The following is a 23443-nucleotide window of genomic DNA, read 5'->3' on the forward strand; positions in this document are numbered from 1 at the left end:
GCTGAAGGCCCACGGTCAAGGCACATATGAGAAAGCAATCAGTGAACAACTAGAAAGCAATCAATGAACAACTAAGGTGTCACAACAAAAAACTGATGATTGATGCTTCTCATCTCTCTCCGTTCCTGTCTGTCTGTCCCTACCTATCCCTCTCTCTGACTCTTTCTCTGTCTCTGTAAAAAAAAAAAAAAAAAGGAAATGAATCTAATGTCAATCATCTGATTAACTGATAAATGTGATAAATCAATACTATAAAATATTGTTCAACCATAAAAAAGAACAAAATACTAATAGATGCTACAACCTGAATAAACTTGGAAGCAAACTATGCTAACTGAAAGAAGCCAGACACAAAAGGTCACATATTATATGATTCCCTTTATTTATTTTTTTATTTTTTTTTACACAGAGACAGAGAGAGTCAGAGAGAGGGATAGATAGGGACAGACAGACAGGAATGGAGAGAGATGAGAAGCATCAATCACTAGTTTTTCATTGTGACACCTTAATTGTTCATTGATTGCTTTCTCATATGTGCCTTGACTGTGGGCCTTCAGCAGACCGAGTAACCCGTTGCTCCAGCCACAGACCTTGGGTCCAAGCTGGTGAGCTTTTGCTCAAACCAGATAAGCCTGTGCTCAAACTGGCAACCTCGGGGTCTCAAACCTGGGTCCTCCGCATCCCAGTCCAACGCTCTATCCACTGTGCAACCGCCTGGTCAGGCTGATTCCTTTTTTTTTTTCTTTCTTTTTATTTTTTTTTGTATTTTTCTGAAGCTAGAAACGGGGAGAGACAGTCAGACAGACTCCCGCATGCGCACGACTGGGATCCATCCGGCACGCCCACCAGGGGCGACGCTCTGCCCACCAGGGGGCGACGCTCTGCCCCTCCGGGGCATCGCTCTGCTGCGACCAGAGCCACTCTAGCGCCTGGGGCAGAGGCTAAGGAGCTATCCCCAGCGCCCGGGCCATCCTTGCTCCAATGGAGCCTTGGCTGCGGGAGGGGAAGAGAGAGACAAAGAGGAAGGAGGGAGGGGGGTGGAGAAGCAAATGGGCGCTTCTCCCATGTGCCCTGGCTGGGAATCGAACCCGGGTCCCCCCGCACACCAGGCCGACGCTCTACCGCTGAGCCAACTGGCCAGGGCCTCCATTTTTTAAAAATGTCTATAATGGGCAAATGCACAGAGATAAAAAGTAGCTTAGTGCTTTCAAGGATGTGGGGAGAGGGAGAAACTGGTGGTGCCAGCTTAACAGGCATGAGGTTTCTCTTTGGGTCAATGAATTTTTTTTTTTTTTTTAATTTTTTTTTTTTTTTTTTTTTACTTTTATTTATTCACTTTAGAGAGGAGAGAGAGAGAGAGAGACAGGGAGGAGGAGCTGGAAGCATCAACTCCCATATGTGCCTTGACCAGGCAAGCCCAGGGTTTCGAACCGGCGACCTCAGCATTTCCAGGTCGACGCTTTATCCACTGCGCCACCACAGGTCAGGCCAGGGTCAATGAATTTTTTAGAACATAGTAGTGATACTTGCACAACACTGTAAATGTAGTAAACCCATTGAATTTTATACTTTAAAATATTTAAAATAGTAAATTTTGTTATGCAAATTCTTCCTAAATTTAAAATATAATTGAATTATCCTGACCAGGCAATGGTGCAGCAGATAGGACATTGACCTGGGATGAAGAGGACCAAGGTTCGAAGCCCTGAGGTTGCTGGATTGAGCATGGGGACACTGGTTTGAGCGTAGGATCATAGACATGACCCCATGGTTGCTGGCTTGAGCTCAAAGTTTGCTGGCTTGAGCTAGGGGTCACTAGCTAGGCTGGAGCCCTCAGTCCAGGCACATATGAGAAAGCAGTCAGTGAACAACTAAGGGGCTGCAATGAAGAACTGATGCTTCTCATCTCTCTCCTTTCCTGTTTCCTCCTCTTTCTCGCTCTCTGATGCTAAAAAAAAAATTATTTTTAATTATACACTTAACATGAATGCATTGTTATAGATGATACCTTAATACAGTTGTTTTAAAAATAATGATATTGAGTTTTTTTTTGTTTTTTTTTTAATTTTTTTTTTTTATTTATTCATTTTAGAGAGGAGGGGGGAGATAGATAGAGAGAGAGAGAGATTGAGAGAGAGAGAGAGAGAGAGAGAGATAAGGGGGAGGAGCAGGAAGCATCAACTCCCATATGTGCCTTGACCAGGCAAGCCCAGGGTTTTGAACCGGCAACCTCAGTGTTTCTAGGTTGACGCTTTATCCACTGCGCCACCACAGGTCAGGCGATATTGAGTTCTTTTTTTTTTTTTTTTTTTTTTTAATTTATTTATTCATTTTTAGAGAGGAGAGAGAGAGAGGGAGAGAGAGAAACAGAGAAAGAGAAGGGGGGAGGAGCTGGAAGCATCAACTCCCATATGTGCCTTGACCAGGCAAGCCCAGGGTTTCGAACCGGCGACCTCAGCATTTCCAGGTCAACGCTTTATCCACTGCGCCACCACAGGTCAGGCCGATATTGAGTTCTTATTCAAGAATCTTTGTCTCTGTGGCCACTTGCCCTTTCATTTTAATTTGACTCAACTTTTATATTCTTTCAAATAACCTATGTCCACTCAAAGTTGGTTGTGAATAACAAAAACCTCTAATAATGGTGATTTAAACAAGAAGTTTATTTTTCCTCCCTTTCTGTTCCTAGAACAGGTCGACCTTTCTGCTTTAAGGTCTTTGTACCACCCTCTCTCTGCCTGAAACTCTTCCAACACAACCAGTGCCTGCTATCCTTAAGGCCTTCACATGTCCCGTTCTCAGAAAGTCTACTCCTGACCACTTGGACTGAGGTCAGCTCTCCTTGTTGTTCTCTGTCATGGTACCCTGATTATTTATTTCACAATTTTCATTCCCTTCTTTTGCAGTTATGTACTCACTGAAAACCTTCTATGTGAAAGGCACTCTTCTGAGGGCTGTGAAATCCTCACTCTTTTTCATTCCTGTAACCACATATTTCTTACCTGTCCCTCTCTACTTCAACATAAGTCCCAAGACCGTATCTGTTTGAGCATCATTGTACTCTGACTTGAGCACAGTAACTGGCATGTAGTATACAACACATGTTTGTTGACAGAATGCATAAAATGTCAGATCGATGTATTGCTTTCAATGTATTCAAGATTAGGGACATAAATGAATCCATCATCTCAAAGTAAAACAAACTTGATTAGAAAGCTAAATTATTAGCCTTTACCAAATAAAATAAATCCAATTTTTTTTTTCTTAACCTCAGAAAACATGAATAGAGACTAAGTCTCCAGCTGCCAGCTAGAAGGCAGCCTCCCTGTTGAACCTCAGTAAGGAATCTCTGCCATGTACATGTTCCCATTGTTCTTCACATTCCTATTAAACACCGAACACTGGGTGAACATATAATGTATTGTCCAAACTGGAATCCTTTTGAGAGATAAAGGTGAGAAACTGGATATACAAATGAACAATGGCCAGAATGTATATAAAAACAGAATTTTGACTTATAATCTATAGCAACCAGTCCAGGAAGCCAGTCTGGTTATCAGTAAATCAGACCTATAGGAAGCCAGACCACTACCTCCCACAAACAATCCAGGAAGCCAGCAATAAATCCTGTAACAGCCTGACTGGGAGGTGGCACAGTGGATAGAGCATCGGACTGAGATGCAGAGAACCAAGGTTCAAGACCCTGAGGTCACCAGCTTGAGCACAGGCTCATCTGGTTTGAGCAAAGCTCACCAACTTGGACCCAAGGTCACTGGCTCGAGCAAGGGGTTACTCGGTCTGCTGAAGGCCCACGGTCAAGGCACATATGAGAAAGCAATCAATGAACAACTAAAGTGCCACAACGAAAAACTGATGATTGATGCTTCTCATCTCTCTCTGTTCCTGTCTGTCTGTCCCTATCTATCCCTCTAACTCTCGCTCTCTGAAAAAGAAAAAAAAAAATCCTGTAACAATTGACCTTGAATGACTAGCAATTCATTAACAACTGACAGCTTCCCTAATTTTTGTCCCTGTTCTTCCAACCTAGGGTCAACCACAGAAAGCCAAATATGCTCCCCTAACTAGTCACATAGGGTGCCCTGCTTCTATTGATACTTAGCCCACCTACAGCTTTCCCATGCCAATGGTCTTCAATCAGGGCATATCTGAAGCCTTCCCTTTTTCAGTTATTAAGCTTTCCCATTCCTCTGCCTACCTTTGAGTTTCTGCCAAAATACAAGTAATGACAGTCGACTCCCTTAATATTACTGCAAGCTCTGAATAGTCTTTGCCTATTCTCATTTAGGTGATTATTTATTTCCATAAAGCAGCACTATTAATAATTAAGCTGGATAAGGCAAAAATCAGGACTGTCCTGAGTAAACGAGCACATAGATCACCCTAAAGATAAAGCATAATTAGACATGGGGCTATTTGCTAGTGAGATACAAAGTTTGGAGGTTGGGAGGGGAGGTGTGAAGGTGTGAGGAACAGAAGGCAAAATGTGCCACTGCCTGACCAGGCGGTGGCACAGTGGATAGAGCATTGGACTGGGATGCGGAGGACCCTGGTTCGAGACCCCGAGGTCGCCAGCTTGAGCGCAGGCTCATATGGTTTGAGCAAAAGCTCACCAGCTTGGACCCAAGGTTGCTGGCTTGAGCAAGGGGTTACTCAGTCTGCTGACGGCCCGCGGTCAAGGCACATATGAGAAAGCAATCAAGGAACAACTAGTGTCGCAACGAAAAACTAATGATTGATGCTTCTCATCTCTCCGTTCCTGTCTGTCTGTCCCTATCTATCCCTCTCTCTGATTCTGTATCTGTAAAAAAAAAACAAAAAAAAAACAAAAAAAGTGCCACTGCCACTAGGTGGGGTTGTACCATTAAAGAATGGAGGACATTTAATTACTGCAGGAAGTTCTTGAGATGTATATACACTCAAGTTACTATTCAGTATCTTTTTGGTTTAGATGTGTGGTAGTGTCAATTCTGAACACTGGAATTAATGTAAAATTGTCTTCAGGGGAATACATAATGGAAATAATTCCAACGGAAAAAGATTCAAGTATACCGGTATTGGTATATGTTATTAACTTACTTTCAATTATTGTCTACTGCACCTAAGGCAATCAAGGTGTAAAACACAATCCTTGCCCTCAAAAAGGTGCCATTCTAGGCCCTGGACAGCTAGCTCAGTTGGTTAGTGTCCTGATGCACTAAGGTTGTGGGTTTAATCCCTGGTCAGGGCACATACAAGAATCAAACAATGAATGCATAAATAAATGGAACAAGTGACTGATTTTTCTCTCTCTTCCCACACACTCTCTTTCCCTTGCTCTTTCTAAAATCAATACATAAAAAAAATTTTTAATTAAAAGAAAAAAGGGTGTCATGCTAGAACCCTACAGGTCAGTATAAATTACATAATTTGCAGGGCCCAGTGCAAAATTAAAATAAGAGGCAATTTGTTCCAAAAGTACTATTAAGAATTTAAAGGTGGCAACAACAAAAAGAATTTAATGATGGCAACAGCAGAGCATTAAACCAAATGTGGGGCCCTTCTGAGCACAAAGCTCTTTGTGAATGCACAGATTCCATACCCATGAAGCCAACCCTAAAAGCAGAATAATATTATATGACAAATTATAGACAAATAAACTATACAGCTTGGTTGTATGTTGTGATGATGCTGGGCTCTTCAGTTGATTAATATTCATTCCTTGTGGTACATTTTCATGCATGAAATTAAATTACACTTAAAAAGTTACAGGGCATAGGCACTAGGTAGTTAGCTCAGTTGGTTAGAGCATTGTCCTGAAACAACAAGGTTGCAGGTTTGATCCCAGTTAGGGCACATATTGGAAGTAACCAAATGAATGCATAACTAAATAGGACAACAAATGAATGCTTCTCTCCCCCTTTCTCTGTCTCTTTAAAATCAATACATTAAAATTTTTTTAAGTTACTGGGCATTGATTGTTCTTGTGCTACCTGCTGCAGGGAATTGTTGCTAACGTTTAATATATTCAAGCACAATCTAATAAAAACTATGTTATAATTCTTTTGCTTTTCTCACAAGACCCAAGGGCAGTGCATGAACTGAAACTTGTAGGTACTCAAATATCTGTTGAATGAGTGAGAGGAGTGTTCAATGGGTGGAGGAGGGAAATATCAGGAAAGGGTGAAAGGGAGATGTTTGGCTAAGATTCTGAAAGTCATAGGCTAGGTAGGAAGGGCAATGTAGACAAGAGGGAAATGTCAGTGGAAGCCAATTGCTGTATATAATTAACTAGAAAGCCCGGCGGTCATACGAAATGACCGCTGTTCTAGATATTATAAATTGTAATTAAAATGATTTGTGCAGGCCCTGGCTGGTTGGCTCAGTGGTAGAGCGTTGGCCTGGTGTGCGGGGGACCCAGGTTCGATTCCCGGACAGGGCACATAGGAGAAGCACCCATTTGCTTCTCCACCCCCACCCCTCCTTCCTCTCTGTCTCTCTCTTCCCCTCCCTCAGCCAAGGCTCCATTGGAGCAAAGATGGCCAGGGCGCTGGGGATGGCTCCTTGGCCTCTGCCCCAGGCGCTAGAGTGGCTCTGGTCACGGCAAAGCGACACCCTGGAGGGGCAGAGCATCGCCCCCTGGTGGGCGTGCCGGGTGGATCCCGGTCGGGCGCATGCGGGAGTCTGTCTGACTGTCTCTCCCCATTTCCAGCTTCAGAAAAATACAAAAAAAATGATTTGTGCAAAGGTATATGCTAATTCAAACTGAATTACCCAGAGCAGGTGGCGAGGACGCCCCTTTGCTTACTGCCCCACGGGTTTCCCCCTTCTACTTGCTTAATTGCTTAGAGTGCAATGAAGGAAACCACTGGCGGTACATTTCTTAAGAGCCACCGCTAGCTCAATAAATAAAGGTGATTTAAATAATAAAATGTTAATTCAAATGTCAAAGATCTCTTTGTACGCAACATTTCTTGTGTAGATCTTTCCATCATTTTCAAGAAATGTTGCGTACAAAGAGATCTTTGACTGCGGTCGCGCCGCTGCCGCGCTGTGGCTCCCAGGGCAGATTCCGGACTCCTCCAGCCCGAGGGCCGAGCCAGGGTGCCAGCTGGGGACTCGCCCGGCCCACCGGTCTGGGAGTGGGAGTGGGGTCGGGCACCGCAGCTTTCAGTTAATTCCGCTGTTTGAAATTGGCGCCGGCGGAGCGTTGCCAATAGGCGCCGGAGTTTGTCTCTCCGTTCCGCTGCGGCTGGAGGATCGGCGCAGGCGGCCCTGACGCCGCCTGGCGGGTAAGGCAGCGTGGCCGGCTGGTGGGGAGAGGGCGGTCCGGTAGGGTTCCCGTGGTGGCAGGGCCCCGGGCAGCTGGGCGATGGCGGCGCCTGGGGCGGCCCCATTGCCGGCTGTTGCTCGCAGGGTCCCAGCAGCCCAATTCACCCCAGGGTGGGAAAATCCTCCCCGCCTCCCTCCGGCTCTTCCTACCTTTTCAAATCTTGAACCTCAATTTGTGAGATGGCATGCCAGAAGGCGGGACTATTTGAATACCGTGGCAACTTCACCCCATTGGCTAATACAGTTACGCAAGCAACCAATAAGCTATCGGGGACAAACAGACACTTAAGCCGCATATAATAAAGATTTGTTTCAATAGAACTGTAAATTCCACAGAAGCAGGAACTTTTCCTGTATTTTCATAGCTGTACCAGTTCCTGGAAATACAATTGTAGACCTCCAATAAATATTCACTGTGTAAACGCAGGTAATGCTTAGTGAAAAGCAGAGTAAATACATGGTGAAGAAGTAGGAGATGAAGTTAGATCTAAGTTGACCAATTGTAAAGCCAGGAGCCAAGGCCAGGGCCACTATCAGAGGAGCCCAGCCCATGCAGGTTCGCATTGGATTCGGACAGTCGGTAAAGAAACAGCGGAGCCAAAAACTGGGGAAGTCTCTAATACAAAATCACTTCTATGAGGCATGATAGGATTGTACCACCTCACACCAAAAGGGTGGGACAGGCTTAATCCCAAAACCAAGCCTCAGGCTACAACAATTCTCAACACACATTAATATCACCTGGGCAACGGCCTCTTTAACAAAGTGAGCATATTACATTTTATCTGCCCAACAATCCACCCCTATGCTCACTTTACTACCCACCAATTTACATCACCAGCATCCCCGTGCAAGGAAATTAGGCATTATACAGATTACAACAGCAAAAATCATATGGTTTCAACAATTACAAAGGTACATTTCACCAGTCTCTGAGCACTTAGCCCAAAGCGCAAAATGTCCTCGGCCTTCTTTCTAGCCATGGGAAAAACTTCCCGGGGCAGGGGAGTGCTTCCAACAAAGCCACCCCCCACCCCCATCAGGGTATTTCACATTGTCCAAAATCCGTAATCCGTAAATCCATCCAACAAAGGAGCCAATGCCCACTCCGGTCGTAGTCCAGGAAATCAGTCCACACACATGGGGCATCAGCCACCCCCCTCATCCCTGCCGTCCTGGCAGGTCTTACACTGTCCCAAAGAGGGGCACATGGCAATGGCAGTCAGCATTTCCATCTCTGCTCCGGAAAGCATGTCCAGACCTATGTCCCAAAATCGCAGACCTACCGGGGCCGCAGTAGGTGCTCCTTCCAGCTGGGCTTCCATCTTCTGGAGGCTGCAGATCACAACTCCAGTCCGATTCTCCTCATCCTCCAAAGAGGAACTGAAAACACCAACTCCCGCTGCCAGGCTCAAGCCCCGGGCTGCCGCCGCCCTCTGCTCCGCAGACCTTGTAGCTCCAGACCCAGCCTCAGCTTCAGCCTCAGCCTCCTGCTGCTGCTGCTGGCTCTCCACAACATCCAGGGCAAGCTGCAACTCACGAACCTCTGAATCCTCCTCCAGTAGCTGCTCCATTTCCAGGCGAATCTCGCAAACCTGGTCGGCCTCCTCCTCCAGCACTTCCTCCAGCTCCAGGGTCAGCATCTGTTTCTCCCACGTTTGCTCCAGCTGCTTCCACTGCTCGGTTTGCAGGTCCCGGGCAGCCTCTTCCACAGAGCTCTCAGTTTCCTCATGCATGGCTGTAAAAGTCAGCCAGCCTACAATCCCCAAAAGGACAGCCATGGGGAACCATAACAGCAGCCAGTCCTCTACTCCACCACTCAAAGGCTCCTTGCCGATCTGTATCGAATCCTGCCACAGACTACGCCAAATGTAAACTGGTGGGCCATAGTCTTTAATTCTAGCTTTGCACCCGGCGGGCAAGTAAAAATACACACTGGGCTCCAAAACCCAGTCACATTCAGTGCTCACAAAGCTACTGACTTATCCGAGTTTCCTAGAATCAAAGGTTTCTAGCTCACCAGACTTATTCACCTCTGTTCCCCATCTTCTTCCTTATCCCAGATACAAACTCTACACAAACTGGCATCTCACTCAGCACTCCGCCATCTTGGCTGCTTCTCCTGGCCTCCTCCACGTGGCCTTTCTCTGCTCTCCTCTGCTCTCTCTTCTAATCTCAGGAACCAAGAGCAAACTCCCGCTCCGTTCCCATTTTATAGTGTAGAAATCCAAACCCTTAATCCAATATACATAATGGGGAAGTCTCTAATACAAAATCACTTCTATGAGGCATGATAGGATTGTACCACCTCACACCAAAAGGGTGGGACAGGCTTAATTCCAAAACCAAGCCTCAGGCTACAACAATTCTCAACACACATTAATATCACCTGGGCAACGGCCTCTTTAACAAAGTGAGCATAATACATTTTATCTGCCCAACACCAATGCTCTGAATATCAGGGTGAGAATCTACACTTAATTCAACGTTCAGATAAGAACCACTGAAAAGAACCATATAATCTGCACTCTGAACAGAAAATAAGTCAGATTAGTACTATCCCGTTAAGAACTCTGCCTTATCTGAATCCCATCTCTTCTCTTCCCTTCTCTACACCATAACACACTTGTTTAAGCTGCACCTAATATTGTGATAACCCAAATAAGAACACCGAAAATAGCAAGGAAGCAAACAGAAACTGAAACTAAAGCCGATACTTTTTTTTTTTTTAATTAATGATAATTGTCCCTTTCCTTGAATCTCCTTAACTGAAAGTAAACTTCTTGGGGCAAATAAAATTGGGCCAAGATGTAGTAAAAAACGGCATAAGATCGTATTACCTCCAAATGTAACACACGGTTTAGTTATCTGGGTGAACGAGTCTCTCAAAGCAAGCAGCAGGGTGGCGGTGTGTTTTTATTCTCTTTTTAATCGTCTCAAATACTTACAGCTGTTGATTTTGTTAAGATTCTATGCCAAGACTAACTTTGCACCCGAACAGAGGTGTGGCTGCAATAAAACAGACAAAACAATTTTACCAACAGGCAGCGGTGACAGAGCCCGGACGGGAAGCTCCTGGCAGCGGCCGCACGCACGTGTTCACACAGTTGGAAACAATAAAGTTAAGCTTGTTCAAAGGGGTCCTCGTCATCTAGGGCCAGTTGGACCAGCCTGCAAAAAAAAAGACACCTAGAAACTCCCTGATGTTCTTTCCAAGTTTCTTCATTGCTCTCGGTAGTTTTCCCCGCCACTGGCGGTACAAAAGTGCCGTGGGGAACGGCGTGGGCCAGGCCGAGTGGGGCGCCTTTCGGGTGCAACTGGCCCGGCGATCGCCGCGGGCAGCCTCCCGGAGGCCCCCGGCCCACCTTAAATTGGGCGCCGGGACGGTGGTGACGGAGAAGGACGTAATGAAGCCCAGACCCGCAGGTTTCGTGGATAATAAGCTAAAGCAGCGACTCATTCAGGTGCGTTTCTTGCATTTCACAGTGGTCCGCGTTCGCTGCCCGAGGGGACGTTCCGAGGTCCGCTCCCACGTCTAACTCGACCGGCCGTCCTCCCCAGTCTGGTTCGGCGTGGGACTAATTGACAAGTCCACTCCTCTCCCAGTCGTGCCAAGCCTCCCCTCCTCGCAGTGGGGCGGGGTTCCTGGCCGGGATGGTAGAAGGGTGCAGCCTGGGGGGCCTGCCCGATTTGGGGGACCTCATTGCAGATCAGTAAGGAGAGTGGAGATGGCCTTTGAGTCAAAACTTTCCTCTCTTGTGAAGTTAGGACACTCCCACTGTACGAGGCGCTTTGGGGCCAAAAAGCATTTCCATTCTCACGAAACTTGGGGTCAGGTTGGGATGTAAAAATTCGTGTGGGTGTGAGTTTATAACACGTATTTTACCTAAGGTGTTATCTCATCTTGATCCACGCCGATTTTTCGTGGGATTTGCTTTTTATCACAACAACTTCTAGAAACCCAGTTTTGCAAAGATAGGACATCATCAGAAGGTGTTTTAATATCGAACTCTCTCAGGCTGTAATTCCTGCAGTGCTGGGCGGATGTCAGATATTACTGCATTCCCTCAAATTTCAAATACCCCTGGTGTCCTTGGGAGTTTAGTGCTTTGTTCTGGGGTATTTGGGAACCTGGAATATAGTAAGTCCTCAGTTATTACCTTATAGCTACTCTAGTTATTATTTCTGTGTGTCATAGTGATTGATAATTTTAATTAAATTCTAACTCAAAAGGTGACAATCATCTAGTGATTTATGTTTCTGGTATACTTTATTATTGAAGATTTACATTAAAGTATAACATGTTTTAATAACTCAGTCTCTTATTTGTCGATTAAAATCTCTGGGTTTGAACTATTGAGTGTTTCTGTTTATCATGTTTTCCGTTTTAGTACCTTACCAGTAACAGTTGTGGCAAGTATGTGGACACTGGAGTCTTAGCATCTGATTTACAAAGAATGTACAGGTAAAGAAATACAGTCTGCCGATTCTTGTGTGCCATGCCCACCTTTTTTTTTTTTTTTTTTTTTTTTTTGTGGTATTTTTCTGGGAGGCACAGAGACAGGCTCCTGCATGCACCTGACCAGGACCCACTCGGCATGCCCATCAGGGAGTGATGCTCGGCCCATCTGGGACATTGCTCTGTTGCAACCAGAGCCATTCTAGCGCCTGAGGCAGAGGCCACAGAGCCATCCTCAGCGCCCGGGCCAACTTTGCTCCAATGGAGCCTTGGCTGCCGGAGGGGAAGAGAGAGATACAGAGGAAGGAAAGGGGGAAGGGTGGAGAACCAGATGGGTGCTTCTCCTGTGTGCCCTGGATGGAAATCAAACCCAGGACTAACACACGCCTAGCCAATGCTCTACCACTGAGCCAACTGGCTGGGGCCTTGCCTACCATTTTTAGAGTTTCCATTCTGCCCAAATTTCCAATTGATATTAACAGCTGCTGGCATTAGTTTCCTAGTCCATAAGTTTGGAATTCAGTTCAATTATACAAACATTTATCAAATGCCTGTTATAGGCAAGGAAATGTCCTTGTTTCAAGCAGAGAGGGAGCAGGAGGGGGAGGCGATGACTACATCTTATCTTTCAGTACCTTATAGCCTGGTCAGGAGTATTACATCTTTTCCTGCTTCATTAAAAAATTAAAATCATCAGGCATGATCTCCCTCAACTTTCTCACTCTTTATTTAGAAATGTGTCACTCATTTAGTCTTTCTGCTGAAGATTAAATCCTTTCCTTGTGCTTCTAATCCTACATCTTCTGATACCTGGCTTCATTAAATATCCCTTTGTCTGTTTCAATGTTTCTATTTTCTTCTTCACTTTAATCTATGTAGTAGTTTGCTAGGGCTGTTATAAAAAAGTATCCCAGCGTTTTCCCCTCCCCTCCCTTCTCCTCCCTTCTTAAGCATGCCTGTGCCTTCCCCACCTCAACCCCTTCTCAGGTGACTCTCTCTATGAAGCACACCCCAGCCTTCTCCCCCCCCCCCGTCTCCCCCCCAGATAAATATATCTTTGCTTTCTTTCGCCTAAGCTCCAAGGACTTTTCTTTTGCCTCTGTAACTTGTTCACAGCTGATTAGCTCTTTGGGCCTGTTGTAGAATTCCAAAAGTCCAACAGCCTTCATTCATCCTGTCTCTGTCCCTTCCACTATAGCTGTCTGTGTCATAGTTTCTGAAGCTGTAACCCCATTTCTAAATAAGAAAAATTATAATAGTAAAAATATAAACTCCAAGGTTGTTTGAAAATAGGTTTATGTTCAGTGTAAATACAGTGATATAATTATGTATTCAAGCAAATTTATGTGGGGAGACCACCGTACTAAACTTGTGTTATGTTTTTCAGTATAGACTATGGTCGAAGAAAAAGAAATGCTTTTAGGATTCAGGTAGAAAAAGGTGAGTCTATTAGTGTTAGAGCTGAATTATTAATAAAGTTATGGAAAGAAAGGTCTTAGCTGATGGCATTTTTCTCTTTTGTTTCAGTATTTAGCATCATTAGTAGTGAGAAGGAACTTGAGAATCTAAAAGATGGGCATCTGGCAAAAAGAGCAAGACAAGGTCAAGAGGATAATGAGTAAGGATTACAGAATTGAGGGTTTTTCCCTATCAAGAACCTGAGCTGCTTGTATTTCTACTTGTAAAACTTACAGTGGCTCTTCATTGCCGCTGAGGCGCTGTGTCTCTCACCTAACCTCTGCAGTCCTTTACTTCAGGCACACTGAATGCTTGATGTAAGAGGTCAGACTGTCTTTCCACAGTCTTTTGTAGATGGACTTCTCATTTCTTTTTCACAATCTCCCACTCAGCATTCAAGAATCAGCTTTCAGAATACTGTGTTATTGCCTTTGTCAGGCCTTCTTAGACTCTTAGTGTTTCCTTAACTCCTAGTTAGAGATACTTAGTATAGTGCTTATCGTATTATATGGCTTTGGGATTATTTGTTTACTTATTTGCATTACCAACAGAACTGTCTCATTATTTTTGTTTTTTCTCTGCCCTTATACAATGCCATATACCTCAAAAGATGCCAGTTAATTTTGTTAAAGAATAATATTACTGAGAGTTTTTTATAAGGTTCTTGCAATATAGTCAACAAAGTGTATGGCTTGTTGAGTTTTGACATACCTCAGTATGTCATAAGAAAGATATTGAACGTTTTTATCAACTGCACAAGTTTGGTTGCGTCCCTCTACCATTTATGTCTCCCTCCACATCCATTCCCAGACATTTATTTGCTTTCTTTCACTGTATTGTTGGTTTGCATTTTCTAGACATTTATATAAATATGGATTTTTTTCACTTAGCTTAATGATTTTGAGATTTATCAATGCTCTATGTATCAATAGTTCATTGCTTTTATTGCTGAGTATGTATGAATATGCCATGATTTTTTTATCCACTGATCTCTTAATGTACATTTGGGCTATTTCCACCTTTTGGCTTGTTACAAAGAAAGCTGCCATGGAAACTTATGTCCAAGACTTATGTAGAAAAGGTTTTCATTTCCCTTGATAGCGGTCTAGGTGTGGTATAGCTGAGTCATATGGTAACAGCGAATTTAACTTTTTATGAGACATTGTCAAACTATTTTCTGAAGTGTTTGTACCAGTTTACCATTTCATCAGTTTACCATTCTACTTTGTTCCACATATTACAAGCGTTTGGAATGATCTTTAATTTTATGTAGACTTTTGCTATAAGTATGATGTTAGCTGTAGTTGTTTTTACATATATATGTATAGATATCCTTTATCAGATTAAGGAAGTTTCCTAGTATTCCTAGTTCATGAGAATTTTTGAATCATGAATAGGTATTACATTGTCAAATGTCCTTTATGCATTTATTACAAGGCATAATTACGGCTTGCTAGAGTATTTCCTCTCCTAGTATCTCGTATTCCTAAATGAGACCCTTGGATCTGATGGGAATTTGCATGTCACTTTTATTTATTGCTAAGCTATAGAAAAGCACAATTTAAGCTTTTACTATCTATTCAGGACTTTTCAAGCTTTCATTGAATCTTCTAATAACTCACTGAGATATACACTGCTTATTTTCTCCATTTAGAAGATAAGGAAGTTGCCTGACCTGTGGTGGCGCAGTGGATAAAGGGTCAACTTGGAAACGCTGAGGTTGCTGGTTCAAAACCCTGGGCTTGCCTGGTCAAGGCACATATGGGAGTTGATGCTTCCTGCTCCTCCCCCCTTCTCTCTCTCTCTCTCTCTCTCTCTCTCTCTCCCCTCTCTATAATGAATAAATAAAGTCTTTAAAAAAAAGTATTCTATAGAAGATAAGGAAGCTGAGGCTCAGAGAGATGACACAGAAACTGACAGCTGATCAAGCTGGATGGATGTTGAATCCAGATTTCTCTGATTACAAAGCCTGCACTGTGACCATTATCATATTCTCGCTCAGCATATTTTCTTCTAGGGCCGTGATGGCAAACTTTTTTATAAAAACCGCCCACTTCTGCAGTGCTGGTCAGCCTGGTCCCTCCCGCCCACTAGTGGGCTTTCCAGCTTTCATGGTGGGCCAATCCTGGTGCCGTTTGGTTGCTCTGCTACCCCCCCCCATAAAAGCTAGACCGCCCACTAGTGGGCAGGAGGGACCAGGTTGACCAGCACTGCAAAAGTGGGCGATTTTTATAAAAAGGTTCACCATCATGGTTCTAGAGAGTAGTTTTTGTAGGATATGAGAGCAAAGCCTTGAAAACGTTTCTTTTCTTCTTTCTCCTGAGGTATGCTGAGAGCTATTCAGATGATGATTCAGATATGGGAGACTACCCAGATCCCCAGGTAAGCCAAACATTCAAAGGACATATACTTTTTTTTTTTTTTATTTAAAAGTTTTTTGTTTTTTGTTTTTTATCTTTTTTATTTTTTTATTTTTTATTTATTCATTTTTTTTATTCTTTATTTATTTATTCATTTTAGAGAGGAGAGAGAGAGAGACAGAGAGAGACAGAGAGGAGAGAGAGATAGGGGGGAGGAGCTGGAAGCATCAACTCCCATATGTGCCTTGACCAGGCAAGCCCAGGGTTTCGAACCGGCGACCTCAGCATTTCCAGGTCGACGCTTTATCCACTGCGCCACCACAGGTCAGGCAGGACATATACTTTTTAAAAATCATGATGAACCTCCTTAGAAAAAAAATCAGGACTAAGATGACAGACTTTGAACATCTTCATCAGTAAACAACTGAATGCTTCTGTGCACAGGGTTAGTGAGCTCTTGGGTTAACCATCTTTCCCGTATTTAATAGCTTGTTATACAGGGAAAAGACTGGCCAGAAATAAGAGCAGACATAAATTGAAAGGAGAATTAATGGTAAACCCTAACAAAAGGATATATTTTGTGCCAAAAAGGTAGCATTTCCAGTCAGTAGACTTAGATTAAAGGGAAACATGGGAATATTGTGTAAAATCATTTATAACTTACTCTCTTTTTCCCATTGGTAATTCAGTTTTTGAATTTATTAACAGTCATGAGGATACTCAGCTATATGTGATCTAGTTTTGAAATGATGGGATAGTAATGACTCATTGACTACCAGATCATTTTCATACTTCCATCTGTTTGGTTTTTTTTGTTGTCGTTGTTTTATTTATTTATTTCAGAGACAGAGGGAGAGTCAGAGAGAGGGATAGATAAGGACAGACAGACAGAAATGGAAAGAGATGAGAAGCATCAATCACCAGTCCTTCATTGTAACACCGTAGTTGTTCATTGGTTGCTTTCACATATGTGCCTTGACCGTGGGCCTTCAGCAGACTGAGCAACCCCCTGCTCGCGACCTTGGGTCCAAGCTGGTGAGCTTTTTGCTCACACCAGATGAGCCCGCGCTCAAGCTGGTGACCTCAGGGTCTCGAACCTGGGTCCCTCCGCATCCTAGTCCAACACTCCATCCACTGCTCCACTGCCTGGTCAGGCTGTTTGTTTTTTACAGAGACAGAGAGAGTGAGTCAGAGAGAGGGATAGATAGGGACAGACAGACAGGAACGGAGAGAGATGTGAAGCATCAATCATTAGTTTTTCCTTGCGACACCTTACTTGTTCATTGATTGCTTTCTAATATGTGCCTTGACCGTGGGACTGTAGCAGACCGAGTAACCCCTTGCTCAAGCCAGCAACCTTGGGTCCAAGCTGGTGAGCTTTGCTCAAACCAGATGAGCCCGCACTCAAGCTGGCGACCTCGGGGTCTCGAACCTGGGTCCTCCGCATCCTAATCCGACTCTCTATCCACTGCGCCACCACCAGGTCAGGCCCGTCTGTTATATTTTTTAAAAGTGACCATTCTTACTTGATTTTATTTAACTGCCAATTATGAATTGGTACATTAACTTGGAGTGGAGAGTGAATACATCTTTTTGGATAGTAAATTTTTGTGTTTGAATCATCTCATTGTGAACACCTGTTTTTCTGACTGTACACGTTATGAGAAAAATTGTTAGGAGAGAAATGTAGAAAACTTACTACAGAGGCAATCAACCTTTCATTAGTACCTGTTGAATAATTTATACTAAAATCATGTTTCTGCCAGTCCGCAAATCACATGAACACGTCCCTGCTCTCCTTATATCGGAAAGGAAATCCTGATTCCGTTTTCAGTACCCCTGAGATGGAGCAAAGAGAAAGCAGTGTTTCAACACCACCGGTGACTTCCAAAGCTGGCTCTGCTCCTTTGAAGACCCCTGCCAAAGGTTCTGAAGGAGGATGGTTCATTGACAAAACTCTAGGTGGAAAGAAAAACAGTTTTTTCTTAGATGCATCAGAGGAGAAAAATAATCATCAGAAGACAATGTCTGAGATCGAGGTATTTTTGTTGTGAAATTTTAGTCCCACGTAGTTAGAGTACATTATAGTCTTCTCATTGAATATAATATTAAGCAGATTCTGTGTTAAATAGGAGTCCTGGGAACTTTGAAATACATGTAGAGTTTCATCACTTCCCACTGCTGTCAGCATTTCCAGCCTAGTCCATGCCTCTATTCTTTTTTTAAATCAATATTTGTTACAGTTTATAATGCATCTACCCTTTCTTCCTTTTACTATTGGAATAACCTTTCAACTGGAGTTGACTGCCACTCTTGTTCCCCTATTTTATTCTTCACACAGAGATATCTTTTTTTGAGTTAAGTCAGATCGTTGTCATTCTTGTATTAAAAACCGTCCAGTGGCTTCAGTTAGCCTGAAATCAAAGCTCTTGCAGTGATTTGGGGAAATCCTACAGGGAAAGCTCTGTATGATTGGCTTCCCTGCCTCCTCCTGGTCATATCCACTGCCCACCAGGCACCATCTCACTTGGGGCACTGCACTTGTTCTTTCTGTCTGGCACCCTCCCCAGATTCCTGTGGTCCCCTCCATCATCTCTTCACTGCTTGCTCTTTTCAAGTGTCATCTTCACAGAGAGGCCTCTTCTGACATGTACGTGAGATAGCACATTGCCGGAGACTCTTTCCTAACCCTGCTGTGTTTCTTTTTTGAAGTACTGGTAACCACCTACTTGTATAATTGTTTAGTTGGGTTTTTTTTTTTCTTTGTCTCTCTCCACTAGAATATCTGTTCCAAAGAGAGAGCAAGGACCTTGTTTTGTTTAGTAATGTCCCTGGCTAAAATACTTCTGGCATGTAGTCGTCAGTTTGTTGAATTACTGCCTAATGAGCTTTCTGAGATGAATTTACTAGTGAGGGTTAAAAAGAATTATTGCTTGGGGGATGTATTATGGAAAGTTCGTAATTGTGGGAAGTAGGAAAGATAAATTTTATAACAGCAATGTGGTTTATTCTCACTTTAGGTTAATGCCTTAAGGGACCCTATATAAATGTATACACTGAAAATATATAGAATAAGTAAATACTGTATTTTTCCAACCTTTCTCATTGAGATGTGCTATAAGCATAAAGTACACATTGGTCGTTAATGACTTAACTACAAAAATGTACAAAACATCTTGTTAATTTTTTATATTATATATATATATTGTGTGTATGTGTATGTGAGAGAGACAGAGAGAGGGACAGATAGGGACAAACAGGAAGAGAGAGATGAGAAGCATCAATTCTTCATTGTGGCATCTTAGTTGTTCATTGATTACTTTCTCATATGTGCCTTGACCAGGGGCCTACAGCAGACCAAGTGACCCCTTACGCAAGCCAGCGACCTTGGGTCCAAGCTGGTGAGCTTTGCTCAAACCCGATTAGCCTGCACTCAAGCTGGCGACCTCGGGTTCTTGAACCTGGTTTCTCTGAGTCCCAGTCCGACACTCTATCCACTGCGCCACTGCCTGGTCAGGCTTTATATTACATATTGAAATGATACTATATATTGAAATGATGATGTATTGAATATATTTGGTTACATAAAAATTATTAATTTCTTTTTTCTTTTTTTTGTTTTAGCAAGAGAGAGAAGGACAGATAGGGACAGACAGATAGGAAGGAAGAAATGAGAAGCATCAATTCTTTGTTGCAACATCTTAGTTGTTCATTGATTGCTTTCTCATATGTACCTTGACCAGGGGGCTACAGTCTAACCAGTGACCCCTTGCTCAGGCCAACATCCTTGGGCTCAAGCCAGTGACCTTTGGGCTCAAGCCAGCAATGATGGGGTCATGTTTATGATCCCACGCTCAAGCCAGCGACCCTGCACTCAAGTTGGTGAGCCCACGCTCAAGCCAGATGAGCCATGCTAAAGCCAGTGATCTCAGAGTTTCAAACCTGTGTCTCCTGTGTCCCAGGCCAATACTCTAACCACTGTACCACCGCCTGGTCAGGCATTTTTTCCCTTTTTTTTAAGTGGGGCTGCTAGACTAGATATTTACATAAGTGGCCCACATTATATTTCTCTTGGACAATGCAAGAACCAAGCATTTTGATTTGCCTAAACCTTTCCCCTTTTGAATTATTAATGGACCTTTCCCAAATCTCTTTTCTTTAATCCGCCAGGATTCAAAAGAGTCTTCTCTTTTAGAAAGTAATAAAAAAAGGAAAGGCAGATTGAGGGGCAAAGGAAGCAAAAGGAAGAAGGAAGATCTTCAGGAAGCAGATGGAGAAATAGAAGCTATCCTGCAGAAGAAAGGTGAGATGCAGGTCTGGGGGTGGCAGTGGTCGCGTTTGCTTTGAGGGAGGCGTCATTCTTCCAAGCTGATTGGCTTTGTGGGCCTTCTGTGTTCAGAGACATTTACTAGGAGATGTTATAATATCTCATGGACCTTTATTTACTTATGAATTGTTAAATTTAATTTTGAGTTACTACTGAATCACTGATCTTTTCACTTCCTTCCTTTTTGTTTACCAGCTAAAGCCAGGATGCTAGAATTCCAGATCTCCAATGTGAAGTTTGAAGATGTCGGAGGCAATGATATGACATTAAAGGTTATTCAAGTTCAGAATTTACTTCCAGTGTGCATATTGCTAATCAGTTAAGCAGACTAAGCCTACCTCTTTGTTTCTGCTAGGAACTGGGTATAGAAAGAGAGATTGGGAATGTGAGAAGGGCAAACCAAACTTGTACCCTTAGGAGGGTTATTTCACTTTTTAGAAGGGATGAAAGAAGCCTGATAACTTCAACTTTGTTACCACTTTAATTATGGTGTACATAAGATGAACGCTTTATAAATGAATAATATTATTTTTTTTATCAATAATTTTTTTTAATTATTTTTTATTTCTCTTTATTCATTTTAGAGAGGAGAGACAGAGAGAGAGAGAGAGAGAGAGAGAGAGAGGAGGAGCAGGAAGCATCAATTCCCATATGTGCCTTGACCAGACAAGTGCAGGGTTTTGAACCGGCGACCTCAGTGTTCCCAGGTCGATGCTTTATCCACTGCACCACCACAGGTCAGGCTGAATAATATTATTTAAAAGTAGTGATAGCCTGACCTGTGTTGGCGCAGTGGATAAAGCGTCGACCTGGAAATGCTGAGGTCGCTGGTTCGAAACCCTGGGCTTGCCTGGTCAAGGCACATATGGGAGTTGATGCTTCCTGCTCCTCCCCCTTCTCTCTCTCTGTTTCTCTCTCTCTCCTTTCTAAAATGAATAAAAAAAAAAATGTTTCTAAAAACAAAAAAGTGATAATAGTGGTTCCTACTTACTTTTTAGTATCTACGCTATTCCAGTTACATGCTAGTTACTCATCATTACATCTGCAAGGTAGACACAAGGTAGACGTTAGGAAATGAAGCTCAGATGTATTATTGCTGAAGTCACTCAATAGGTACCGGAGCTGGAATTGAGGCCTGGGTCTAAATCTAAAGCCTGCACTCTCTCTACTGTATTTTGCTGCTCCAAAGAATAGGACGTTTCATTCCACATTGAATCTTTCTCTCTTGGGCTGGGAAAGACATCTTTGCTGTTTATTCCCTGCTAGGAAGTCTGCAAGATGCTCATCCACATGCGTCACCCCGAGGTGTACCAGCACCTGGGAGTCATACCTCCCCGTGGAGTTCTCCTTCACGGACCACCGGGCTGCGGGAAGACTTTACTTGCGCACGCAATTGCTGGGGTGAGGTTTGCTGACACTCGGCTGTTTTTATTTTTGGTGTTGTTTGTTTTTTTCTCTTTGGTCAGCTTGAACCAGACTTGACATATTCTCAAGAGGACTGTGATCCTGTGTTCATTTCTATTACCTCTTTAAAACTGCTGTTTGTGAGATGCTGTGTTTTTTTTTAATCTATCCAGGGAAGAATTGGATGGGAAGCAAAATTATATAGCTGTGAACAACCCTTTTTCTTTTTTAATATAGTTACATTTTTGTTACTTCTCTCTAACTTTGAGCCAGGGGTTCTGATGAGCAGTGAAATAAAACTAAGGATATATTTCTTTTTTATTTTTAAAAGATTTATTGATTTTAGAGAGGGGGGGGGTGGAGGAGCAGGAAGTATCAACTCATACTAGTTGCTTCTCATATGTGCCTGGACCAGGCAAGCCCAGGGTTTTGAACTGATGACCTTTGCTTTCCAGATCAACATTTACCCCCTGCACCACCATAGGTCAGGCATGCATTATTATTATTATTTTTTTTATTTTTGCATGCTCTTACATTTTTTAGGATTAAAATATTCTTCCTAAAATGGATAACTTGGGTAAATAAAAAGTTAGCAATCTTATTTTACTCCCATACAGGATTTTCAGAAACTGTATTGGTGATAAAATGCAAAATGTATGAGTAATTTCAATTTTTTTTTTCTGTATTTTTCCAAAGCTGGAAACGGGGAGAGACAGTCAGACAGACTCCCGCATGCGCCCGACTGGGATCCACCCGGGGGGGGGGGGGGCGACGCTCTGCCCACCAGGGGGCAATGCTCTGCCCCTCTGGGGTGTCACTCTGTTGCGACCAGAGCCACTCTAGCGCCTGGGGCAGAGGCCGAGGAGCCATCCCCAGCGCCCAGGCCATCTTTGCTCCAGTGGAGCCTCAGCTGTGGGAGGGGAAGAGAGAGACAGAGAGGAAGGAGAGGGGAGGGGTGGAGAAGCAGATGGGCACTTCTCCTGTGTGCCCTGGCCAGGAATCGAACCTGGGAGTTCTGCATGCCAGGCCGACGCTCTACCACTGAGCCAACCGGCCAGGGCTGAGTAATTTCAATTTGAAGAACATTGTCTTGTACCGATTACTAATAGATTAGGTGCTCCATGAAACAAAGTGCTTTATTTTTTTTTAATGTTTATTTTATTGGTTTTAGGGAGAGAGAGGTAGGGAGAGGAAGAGAGAGAGACAGGAACATCAATCTGTTCCTGTACATACCCTGAGCGGGGATCAAACTGGCAATGTCTGCACTTCGGGATGATGCTTTAACCTACTGAGCTATCCAGCCAGAGCACAAAGTGCTTTCTATAGGAGAACTTGATGGACTTGCCTTGTCCATATTCATTTGTTCGTTAAATTTCTTGTGTGATGCTGTGTGCCAGACATCAAAATCCAGTGCTACATACAATAAACCCAGTTCTCATTTTCAAAGAGTTTTTCAGTCTAAGATGAGAGGCAGACATTAAACAGTCATTTATACAAATAAATGTCAACCTAGATACACTTGTGATAAGTGAGAGACCGCAAAAGTGTAAAATGCTATATGATTGTTACTGGGATACTCAAGAGTTGGGGTCAAAGAAAATATGGTTGTGGAAGTAGAACTTCAAGACCCCTCAGAGGAATGAGTAGGACTTAGGCAGGCTTGTCACCATGTGTTTGGGTGGAACAGTGATAGTTTCTCTTCTTTACATAAAGAGCCTGCCTTCTCTGACTAGTAAGTGGCTACTGGTCTGTGTTTAGGGTAGAGAATGCTAGTAGAATGTATGTCACAACCCCTGCAATTTCCTCTCCAACAGATAAATTTGTTTTGGCTCAGTTCTTGGGGGGGGGCATATCTCTTGAGATTTAATACCCTTTATTCAGAAGAGATAACAACCTGATCAGGCGGTGGCGCAGTGGTAGAGCATTGGACTGGGATGAGTAGGGCCCAGGTTCAAGACCTCGAGGTCACCAGCTTGAGTGTGGGCTTATCTGGTTTGAGCAAAGCTCACCAGCTTGGACCCAAGGTCGCTGGCTTGAGCAAGGGGTTACTCGGTCTGCTGAAGCCTCACGGTCAAGGCACATGTGAGAAAACAATCAATGAACAAC

General features: G+C 43.4%; 3 protein-coding genes across 7 annotated transcripts in view; 1 reads left to right on the forward strand and 2 right to left on the reverse strand.

The window, feature by feature from the left end:
- Positions 1–10426, reverse strand: part of CNIH4 (cornichon family member 4) — a 31664-nt gene extending 21238 nt beyond the window's left edge. The window contains exon 1 of one of the 2 annotated variants that reach the window (XM_066237558.1): positions 10368–10426. The gene's annotated coding sequence lies outside the window, so the exon portion shown is untranslated. The other variant, XM_066237554.1, reaches the window with a different exon arrangement.
- Positions 7940–10480, reverse strand: LOC136309370 (uncharacterized). The gene is made up of 2 exons (XM_066237537.1): positions 10372–10480; positions 7940–9085 (listed from the first exon to the last, which is right to left on the reverse strand). Exons 1-2 carry the CDS (start codon positions 10478–10480, stop codon positions 8478–8480), a joined length of 717 nt encoding a protein of 238 aa, XP_066093634.1. The 3' UTR covers positions 7940–8477.
- Positions 10481–10532: 52 nt separating this feature from the next.
- Positions 10533–23443, forward strand: part of NVL (nuclear VCP like) — an 80713-nt gene continuing 67802 nt past the window's right edge. For 2 of the 4 annotated variants that reach the window (XM_066237515.1, XM_066237517.1), the window contains exons 1-9: positions 10533–10793; positions 11721–11794; positions 13176–13228; positions 13316–13406; positions 15571–15628; positions 17373–17645; positions 19777–19909; positions 20129–20205; positions 21200–21334. In XM_066237515.1, coding sequence (XP_066093612.1) covers positions 10533–10793; positions 11721–11794; positions 13176–13228; positions 13316–13406; positions 15571–15628; positions 17373–17645; positions 19777–19909; positions 20129–20205; positions 21200–21334 — 1155 coding nt within the window. The remainder of the gene's footprint in view (positions 10794–11720; positions 11795–13175; positions 13229–13315; positions 13407–15570; positions 15629–17372; positions 17646–19776; positions 19910–20128; positions 20206–21199; positions 21335–23443) is intronic. The other 2 variants (XM_066237521.1, XM_066237519.1) reach the window with 2 other exon arrangements.

This window comes from Saccopteryx bilineata, chromosome 1, assembly GCF_036850765.1.
Source record: "Saccopteryx bilineata isolate mSacBil1 chromosome 1, mSacBil1_pri_phased_curated, whole genome shotgun sequence".
In the NCBI taxonomy this organism is placed as follows: Eukaryota; Metazoa; Chordata; class Mammalia; order Chiroptera; family Emballonuridae; genus Saccopteryx; species Saccopteryx bilineata.

Coding starts and splice junctions, on each gene's coding strand:
- LOC136309370 (XM_066237537.1), bottom strand. CDS start 10,480: ATGACGAGGACCCCTTTGAACAAGCTTAACTTTATTGTTTCCAACTGT. Junction 9,086..10,371: donor GGGCTCTGTCACCGCTGCCT/GTTGGTAAAATT, acceptor TGGGGATTGTAG/GCTGGCTGACTTTTACAGCC.